Genomic DNA, 10,588 nt, shown 5'->3' with positions numbered 1-10,588 from the left:
GTGTCACTGTGAGTAGGAACAAAGTTTCGGCTTATTTGATGGATTAGTACTTCGGTCTACCGGTTACGTCTCTAGGTGCTGTTGCGAATCAACAGAGGCCATCCCATCTGCGGGGTTGTAAACGGAAGAGATGTTTTACATATTAAGCTACGGGGCAGCAATGGTCGGAGATTAGATAGCTTACGTACTCCAACAAAGTGCTTGTACATGAACCGGCTTAGCCATGTACAAGAATTGCTACCTGATTTCCTGGTTAAAAAAGACCACCGTGAGATAGGCCAACACGGCAGGTACTAATGTCGCAGTTTTAACAATTTATTTAAAAAAAGATTATTTCTAGATTTGGATGTTGAATTTCGGATTCCTCAATTTCATGATTTATTGAAGTAAAAACGATCACATATCATTTGAAAATAAAAGAAGCTAAACTTCAGCATATTTCCTTAAATTTATCACTGATTTTTTGTATAGCTCTCCTTGTACAATAACAAATTAAAGAAGAATGAGTTATAACACATACTATAGATTAATCCTCCAGATATTTGTAAACATTTTTATATTATGTCGGGATATAATTATGTTCCACAAATTACACACTTGCACTAACATTAAATACAACTCGTCTCCATTTGAAATAAAAACGAATTTTATAAAAAAGTAACATCAAAAGTTGAAAATTTACAATCAATTTGTGAGAAAATTTATTTTGTTTTATGGAAATTAATACATTTGTAAACCCCAAAATGACCAGCAGTAATTTGAATAAAATTATACGAACCAATCTCAATCTAAATGTAAGTAAAACTTTAAGTCCTAAAAAACACTATTATAAAAATATAATTTTCCCTGTAACAGTCCAAAATCTTATCGAAAAATACCAACGAAATTGTTAATACCTGCATAGGAAAATTATACAAACAAATACCAATGACATTTAAGAATGGCTTGCAGCAGTCAAAATTGGCGAACGAAATCAAATCGGAAAACTATGGACCAGTAGAAAGGTATAAAATGCAAGAGCGTAAAAGGCAACAAACAACAGGAATTAAACCTCTGAAGGGCAAGAGTAATGTTTATGACACACAAATGCTGTGTAATTTAATGAATATGAGCAAAAAACCAGCACCACTTACACCTAGAAAATTACTCAAAACGGCTTCTTATAAAATCTTTAACTCCAAACGTTATTGTTCTAGTGTTAGTAGCTCGAGTGGTAGTATATTGTACCGCAAGGAGGATAAGCAACGTTCAATGCGTAACTATCATACTCCCGCTAAGAACAATGTGGACAAAGTCCTTCCTAAGAGGTCGGGTATAACACAACATAATCCAGCTGCTTTAATCATGCCTACCCGCAATCAACATATAAGTTCTAATTTAGATTCTATGCAACGGGCCATGAAAGTTAGTAGTCAGATACAAAAAGATCTAATGGCTATAGATAAATTATTAAAAAATCGTCTAAAAGTGGCAGGCAAAATTGCGGACACAAAAACAGCGATTGTACCAGCAATAAATGCAAAAGAACAGCAGCATACAAAACAAATACTTAATAAACCCCAGATCCACAAGCAAATCAAAGATATCTCCAATACTTTGGAGAAAAAGAAAACAATTATGCCTTTAACTGAAACCATTAAGCCTTTAAAAAGACAAAAACTTTGGCATAAAACCACCATTTTAGAGAGCAAAAATATTCCTGGTTTTACAGATTCCAATGAAGAAAATAAACAGAAAATACCTGTCAACACACATTTTATACGTTTCCCTGAAAAACAAGACAAGCTAAGTGAGCATTTAGCAAATACTAATAATATATTAAAGAAATCTGCTCTTCATGCACCGAATATTAAGGAATCACGTAAACCTTTGAAATCTAAAGGAAATATTGTTCCCTCAGCCACCTATTGGTTGCTTAAGCCAAATCATTTTACACCAATGGAGTACATCAATTGAGGAGAGTAAAACTTAAATATGACTTTGAAAATTATATAAACCTTTTTATATAAATTTTGAAATCATTTAAGTTTTATAGAACCAACTAAATTACTAGTACAAGGTAAATTCCTTATTACTAAAATAATAAAGAATTTTCCTTGTATTATAATTAGTGATTAGTTCTCAGACTTAATGAAAATGCATTCCTTTTTGTTCTCATGTATATTTAATAAATGTACATATTCATTAAAAGAACTCGTTGATTTTCTTTGAAAAAAAAAACACCTCATTCTATATTCCATTAAGACTGATTATCCTTTTCACTCCTACTTTAACACTTAACAAGCAAATGCTTTAAACTTTAAACACAAAACTCTTGTCATATTATGATTTATTTGGAAAATTCTTGTTGTTGTTCTTTCCTTACAAGCCCTACAAATTAACTGATTAGAAATGTTAAAAATTCAAATTCAAAGTTGCCGACTCATATTGTTTTATACGAAATTTTAAATCATAGAAAAAAAGAAGAAAATAGAAAAACTAAAAGAAACCCGTAAAAAATTACAAGAATATTCAATAGTGTTTGACGACTGTTGGTGGTAATGGCCAATAAACTTTTACATACTTACGCATATACATACATATGTATGTGTAGGACACACGCATACTATTTTCTGGTAAACCTAATCTCTGACACATAGATTAGGCAAACTCAGCAGCAGCAACGACATCATGGATGGCATCAATAGTAACCAGAACAAAAAAAGGAGTGTTTGAATCTTAATATTGAATCTAGGCTGCTTTTTGGTTGTCTTGCATGCCAAACAATAGGAGGTTAGGGAGAAAAGTAGTTTTAATATACATCGGTTAAAATTCAGACTTCTATAGAAAAAACTTGTTCAGATTATAACAACTTTTCTATAGTAAAAGTTAATCAGATTCTGACAACTTTTCTATAGTAAAAGTTTTCCAGATTCTGAAAACTTTTCTGTAAAAAAGGTGTTCAGACTGTGACGTTTCTATAGAAAAGTTGATTATAACATATTTTCTACAGAAAAAGTTGTTCAGATCATTACAATATTTCTATAGAAAAGGTTTGTCAGATTGTGACAACTTTCTATATAAAAAGTTGTTCTGATTATAACAATTTCTACAGAAAAAGTTGGTCAGATTATAGAACAAGTTGTTCACATCATGACGTTTCTATAGAAAAGTTGTTCAGATTATAACATCTTTTCTACAGAAAAAGTTGTCCAGATCATGACAATATATCTTTAGAAAAAGTTGTTCAGATTATGACAAGAAAAAACTACTCCTGTTATAACATCTTTTATACAGGAAAAGTTGTTCAGATTACGAGAATATTTCTATAGAAAAGGTTCTTCAGATTTTGACAACTTTCTATATAAAAAGTTGTTCAGATTATGACAATATTTCTATAGAACAAGTTGTTTATATTATGAAGTTTCTATAGAACAAGTTGTTCAGATTATGTCAATATTTCTATAGAACAAGTTGTTCTGATAAAGGCAATTTTTCTATAGAAAAAGTTATTCAGATTTCTTAAACTTGTCTATACAAAATTTAATCGAAATCCGACTGCTTGAAAAAAAGAGGAAGAATTGCAGAGAATCCGATATCTTTGCTATAGGAAAAGTTCTGACAGTCGCAACGAAGAAGTTTTTCAGATTATGAACTTTTCTATAGAAAAAATAATTCAGATTGTGGAAACTTTGTGAAAACTTTGAAAAAAATTATTTTCTATAGAACAGATTCTGACAACAATTCTATAGAAAAATTTATCAGATTGTGACAACTTTTCTTTCAAAATTTCTTCAGGTTCTGACAACTTTTCTATATAAAAAGTTATTTATATTTTGACAACTTTTCTATAGAAAATATTGTTTATAAAGTGACAAGATTGTTGTTTAAATATTTATTCAGATTCCAAAAATGTTTCTGTAGAAAAAGTTGTTCAGGTATTTCTCAACTTTCCTTTAGAAAAAGTTTACCAAATTGCGAAAACTTTTCTTAATTATCCAAATACTATCTTTATCAAAATCGACAGTCATTAAATTTTCCCCTTTTTGTAAAAATTCATAAAATTTTCCAACATTAAATTACTACCCACAATCATCGCCTCTTCACTGGCATATGGCCAATTTTATATCTATTTTTGTAATGACAATAAATCACACATTTCGAAAGCTGGACACTTTTATTTCACTTTAACGACAGCCTACGCATTTTATGGCCTAAAACAAAAGTGTCGAGTATAAGATTAGCAAAAAAACCAAAATAAAAAAAGGACAAGAATTCTAAATGAAAATAGAAGTTGAAGAAACCAGCAACTAGAAAAAAATAAAACAGAAAAAAAAAACAAAAAGCTACTAACCTAATTCGGTGATGTGCATAATTTATCATGTGGCATTATTGGTAACATTGGTAACAAAACAAATAAACGTTGTAAAAATTTTTTTTAAGACAAAAGCACAACGACAAGAAGTAACAGAAAAAAAAGCAGAAAAGGATCACAACAAGCCTATGAAACCTTTACATGTTATAAAGCTAACAAACAACTCTATGATGAGACTTAATAGAAAATAGTTAATGATGATAGAGAAAAGACACAAAATGAAATTGAGGAAAGAAAGAAAATCCATAGAAAATATTGTGTGTGTGTAACTTTACACGCACTTACACATTCATAACACTTAAACTTACACGTTATCCTTTAAGAAATGTAGCCTTATTGGTAACATATAAATATACATATGTATGTATGTATGTATGTATGTATGTATGTATGTATTTTTCAAGCATATATCAATATGTGTTATAGAGTTATGTACATAAGCGTAATAGAAACAAAAGATGTGATATGTTAAATTTAAGTATTTTTTCTATGTCAATGATAAATGATGATAAAACCAGATTTGTCATGTTGAAAAGTCATACAAATAAGCAGATACAAATTATATTAGGGTAGCCTCAAGTTTACCAAAAAACCCATTAAGTTAAGGTTTTTGGTAAATATTTAAAATCCTGTTAGCTAATGGAAATTGTGAACCCAACTTTTACATAATAAAACAATGAATATTGAATACAATATGAAGACAAAAAAATAGTCCTACTAATAAATAAACAAAAGGATGTTTAATAGCATTTTGTAATGTACTACACGTGTTTTTTTTTTTTTTTTGGTGAGCTATAAATTTATTAATAATTTAAATGTATATAAAAATGTTGTTAAATAAAACAACAGTAAAAATTAAAAAAAAAAAATATTATTGAAAAAGTTTCATTGGGAAAAGTTAATAACATTTTGACAAATTTTCTATAAGAAAGTTTATCAAATTTTAATAACTTTTCTATAGAAAAATTTGTTTAGATTTTGCAAAGGTTTCCAGAGATCAGTTTAGTCCACCTTTCCATAGAAAAAGAACAATATTTCTATATAAAAAGTAGTTGAAATTATGAAATCTTTTCTATAGAAAATGTGGAGAGTTTTTCTATTGAAAAAGTTTATGAGAATGTCACAAATTTTCTAAAGGAAAAGATGACAACATTTTATAGAAAAGGTGAATCATATTGTGACAACTTTTTATGGAAAAAGTGAATCATATTATGTCAACTTTTCTATAGAAAAAGTTTATTCAATTCACACAATTTTTATATAGAAAAAAACTTATCAAATTTTGAAAAAATTTCTATGGGAAACATTGTTTAGATTTTAACAAGTTTCCATAGAAAGATTTGTTCAGATTAGTACAACTTTTCCACAGAAAAGGTTTTAAAATAGCAACAATATTTCCCTAAAAAAAGTAGTTGTGATTGTGATAACTTTTCTATAGAAAAAGTTGATCATATTGTGACAGCTTTTACATAAAAAGGAATGTTGAGATACTGACAATATTTCCAATGTTGACGCTTTTTTAAGGAAAAAGTTAATCCAAATTTCTATAGAAAAAAATGTTCAAAGTAGTTATGATTGTGACCACATTTCTATAGAAAAATTTAATCGTACTATTATAACTTTTTCATAAAAAGGGCTGTTCAGATAGCAACAAAATTTCCATTGATGTTGATCCGATTCAAACAACTTTTTTACAGATTGTGTCAATATTTCTATAGAAAAAGTTGATAAGATTGTTCAGATAATGACAACATTTCTATAGAAAAAGTTTAAAAATTAAGACAAATTTTCTATAAAAAGAGTTAAACAGATTCTGACACTTTTTTAAAGAAAATCTTGATCCGAATCCTATAAATTTTCTATATAAAAAGTTGAGACAAGGCTATGACAAATTTCTATAGAATAAAATGGTCATATTGCGATAACTTTAATTAAAAACAAGTAGGAAAGTATACTTGGGCATGGCCGACTATATGATAATCTACACCAATGAGCAAGTCTGAAGTTAGTTAGAACACATCTATATAAAATTGGCCATGCGGATTCAGACGAGCACTTTCTTTGTCACTGTCACTCATTCGTCGAAATTAGATCCAAGTATCTTGGAAGTGATGTTATTCCGGATATAACATACCTGACTAACACTGATTGGAAAATTCGTAGGAATTACGTCCAGGAAACTGAGTTTCTGAACATTTAAAAATAATATACTCAATGAACAATTTTTTATACCCTACACCACTTTAGTGGAGAGGGTATATTACGTTTGTGCTGATGATTGTAACGCACAATAATATTGGCCCTACACCCACCTTAAAGTATACCAATCGGCTTAGAATCACTTTCTGATTCGATTAAGTTATGTCCGTCCGTCTGTCTGTCCGTCCATGTAGACCTTGTAATCAAACTACAGGTCGCATTTTTAAAGATAATTCAATGAAAGTTGGTACATGATTTTCTAGTGACGAAGCCCATTGGTTATGATCTAGTGACGAAGCCTATATGATTATGATCGGTCCATTATTTCACCTAGCCCCCATACAACTGAATCCCCGAAAAGGGCTTGTAAACCTTTTATTCAAAGTACAGGTCGCAATTTTGAAGATAATTCAATGAAATTTTGCACATAATCTTCTATTGTAGTAGAGACGAATCCTCGGTCCAATATTTGACCTAACCCCCATACAACTGAACCCTCCGAATAGGGCTTTTAAGTTCATAATTATGTTCAATATACTCGTATCTCGACAAAAAGCTGCAAAACCAAGTTCTATACTAGTCTTCATGACCCTGATGACCGGACGGACATGTCTTAATCGACTCAGAAAGTGATTATGAGTCGATCAGTATACTTTAGGACCAATATTTTTGTGCATTACAAACATCAGCACATTCACATAATACCCTCCCCTCTATAGTGGTGTAGGGTATAAAAATTTAGCTGATTTCGACAGATAAAATAGTTTAAATTATACAACAAAAAATTGTTGAACAAATTGTTTAAATTCCTATAATTTGTACATTTAAAAAGTTAATATACATACATAGTTTAATAATTGGCAGTTATGCTAAAATGCTTAAAGCTAGAAAGTTCAGATAAAAATACATAAAAAGATTTCGATATGAATAGTAAAATTAATGTGAAAGAAATACGAAAATATTATTTACCATGTAAATAACACATATGTAAACATATAAGTCATATTTGAACATGCTAATGACATCACATTCTCAATACCAGACGACAGGATATACCTTAAAGGAAAAAATGAACACACAGCAATTGCCACATATTGCAAAAGAAGACGAAGAAAGAAAAACAGAGCAGAAATATATATAAAAACATAGTAAAGACATCTTAAAGGTTAATTTAACAATTTACTGACAATGGACTATTATTTAATATATGAAATTTACACACACACATCCAACTATACACTAATAAATATGTGCATATGTATGTCTTTAAGGTCACAAGTATCAGTAACCTAAATAAAATCGTTTATTGTCGTTATAATCAAGAGCGAAATTATATTAGTGAGAGTGTTTGTTGGTGTGTGTGTGTGTGTCCTGACTGTCTTCCTTTGCAACATTTTCAACGAATTCACTAGACCAACGTTATTAGATTTTATACTAAATGTCATTTTACTTGCAGGTATTTTCATTGCCCTGAAGTATGGATTTCTATGTAAGTTTATAGTTTGTTATTTGTGTAACTGTGTTTATGGAGTAGCATCATGGAGTAGAGTTGAAAGATGAAAGCAACATTTTTTTTAACCAGTTCAAAAAGGAAAAAACAAACCATTTATCAGTTTACAAGAAAAATCCTTGTAAATCAATGCAATGGCAAACAACAAGAACTACATATAACAAAAAAAAAATGTTAGAGACAAATTTATAAAAAATGAATAAAAATATTATAGTTGGCAAGGACGAATATTGTGGATGTATAAGTGTAGGTATTTAAGCTCCTTTCGAGCATGAATCTGTTACAACTACATTGAAGAGGATAATGATGATGATGACGATGAGCATGGTGATGATGATGATGAGTATAATGATGTTGCTTGATGATTTAAAATTGCTTTTAAGTTATTAATAGGCTTTAGTTTTTGCATGCAAAATCTAAGAGGGCTGGAGGGGCTTAGCCATAATTAAACAGAAAGTGTTTTGAGTTAATCTATTTATTGTTCATGAGCTATAACTTACAGTCTTATAAGGATCTCTATAAATGATTTATGTTCCAAGGACATTTTTAAGCAATTTAGAATAATTTTGTTTTACTTTCTAGATGAAGTTAAATGGTAACTAATGAAGATGTTATTGAAATAAAAATAATTTCTTTAGCAGAAAAAGTTGTCAAAATTTCTGGCAACTTCTATAAAGAAAATGTTTTCCGCGGGAATGCTGTTAGTATTTGAACCACATTTTCTTATAGGAAAGTCAAAATGTAAACTACTCTCTAGGAAAGTTATAAAAATTTTTTCTATAGAACAACTTTCTCTATAGAAAAGTTGCGAGAATCGGAAGAATTTTCTCTGTAGAAAAGTTTTCAGAATCGATGCAATTTGTAAGAATCGGAACAACTTTTTCAGAACAACATTTCTAGATTTCAATATTCTCTAAAAAGTTTAACTCCTTCAATAATGAAAACTATGAATATTTAAGCCACCAACTCTACCTAACACCTACTCCCATATCCTACTTAAAAAAGACTCGTTTTCTAACCTGCCTAATAATACAAATAAATAAATAAAGTCCTCCGCTGTCATTGTGCCAAATTCATACATTCAAAACATCATTTATTGTATTGCAAACAACTACAACAACAGCAGCAACAGCAATAATATAAAAAAATTATAAATACTAATATTTATTTACAAATTTCTACATCGTGTAGAATATAAACGAGTATAGTCATGTCCTTTTTTTGGCGAAAAAAATGAAGTAGCAAAAAAAAAAAACTACAGAATTTTTCGTTTTATGCTTCATTGATGTTGTTGTTTGTCCTGTAGTGCCATAAATTTCAGACCATTAAGGTAAACACTCTAACAGAACGATTACAATTTGAATAGAGAATAGTAGAATCGAGAGCCACAAACCCGACGACTTGGCAGCCAAATGGGTAAATTACAAAAACAAAATGGCTGGTTATTTTTAGGAGACTTCATTACTTTATTTTCATCTTTCATTTAAGTTCTGTTTCGAGACGTTGGAGTTTCATTTTCAGTCTGTGTCATAGCAGTTGTTTTTGTGTTTTTTTAGCACTGATACCGAGACAAAGTTGGCATTAGGTAAAGAAAAGTTTTGCGTTTCTTTTTTTTGTGCATGTTTTAAGAAAATTAAAAAAATAAATACATATGAACAAAGAAGGAGAAAATTTGTAAAAAAAAATAATAACACACTGGAGATACTAAGCCATATATAGAGATATATTTGATAAATAACCCAGCAAACATTATAAAAGAGTACTAGAAAGCTTATGAAACAACAGCTTTAAACTCCCATTAAGAGAACAATAGAAGTAAATCTCATTAAACTAAACCCAATTAAGTCCCATTAATTTATAGCCAAAACTTAAAACCCACTTCTAGCACCACACAATAACTGCAATAAACACAAAAACCCATTATTTTCTCAACCCCCAACAAACTGTTCACGGGTATACACCTACTTCATCCATATATGGACTTGAAACGCATACACACCAATAAACAATCAATTGTGTAGAAAAGAAAACAAAACAAAGAAATTCTCAAAAAATATTGTATAAAAAAAACGAAGAAACTGAAAATAATGTTTATGTTCGAGTACGATGCGTATTTATGAAGGTCAATTTAGATGACCTCTTCTTGATTGTTATACCAAAAAAATAAAAAGAAGAAAGAAAATAAAAACGTATTACGAACACGGTCGTGTGGTCTATGAACACGATGCAATCGTAACGAATAAATAGCAAAAAGTTAATCATGTACTTGGACATGACAAACAAATTTTTGCCAAAAGAAAATTCCAAGAAATAGAAAAGTTATGTCGTGAAAACTTTATTAGAAATATTATTACAATAGAAATAAATAAATTTAAAAAAAATGTCTTAATAAATAAGATAGTTCGAGATTTCTAGTTAAAATTTTGGTTGCAGAAAAGAAAATCTTATCTACTTTTTCTCTAGAAAAGTTATCAGAAACTGATCAACTTTTTTTCTAGATCACTTTTTCTGTGGAAAAGCTATCA

At 29.5% G+C, this 10,588-nt stretch overlaps 1 protein-coding gene across 1 annotated transcript; it reads left to right on the top strand.

Annotated features, from left to right (window-relative positions):
- Window positions 1-635: 635 nt before the first annotated feature.
- LOC119602165 lies at window positions 636-2,178 on the top strand. The gene is made up of 2 exons (XM_037953531.1): window positions 636-794; window positions 856-2,178. The coding sequence occupies exons 1-2, from the start codon at window positions 714-716 to the stop codon at window positions 1,954-1,956; spliced, it is 1,182 nt and encodes a 393-aa protein (XP_037809459.1). The 5' UTR covers window positions 636-713; the 3' UTR covers window positions 1,957-2,178.
- The last annotated feature ends 8,410 nt before the right edge of the window (window positions 2,179-10,588 follow it).

This window comes from Lucilia sericata, unplaced genomic scaffold (genome assembly GCF_015586225.1).
Source record: "Lucilia sericata isolate MDLA Ls3-8-SP2 unplaced genomic scaffold, ASM1558622v1 Contig000212F_arrow, whole genome shotgun sequence".
Classification (NCBI taxonomy): Eukaryota; Metazoa; Arthropoda; class Insecta; order Diptera; family Calliphoridae; genus Lucilia; species Lucilia sericata.
This window is presented reverse-complemented; position numbering and strand designations above follow the sequence as displayed.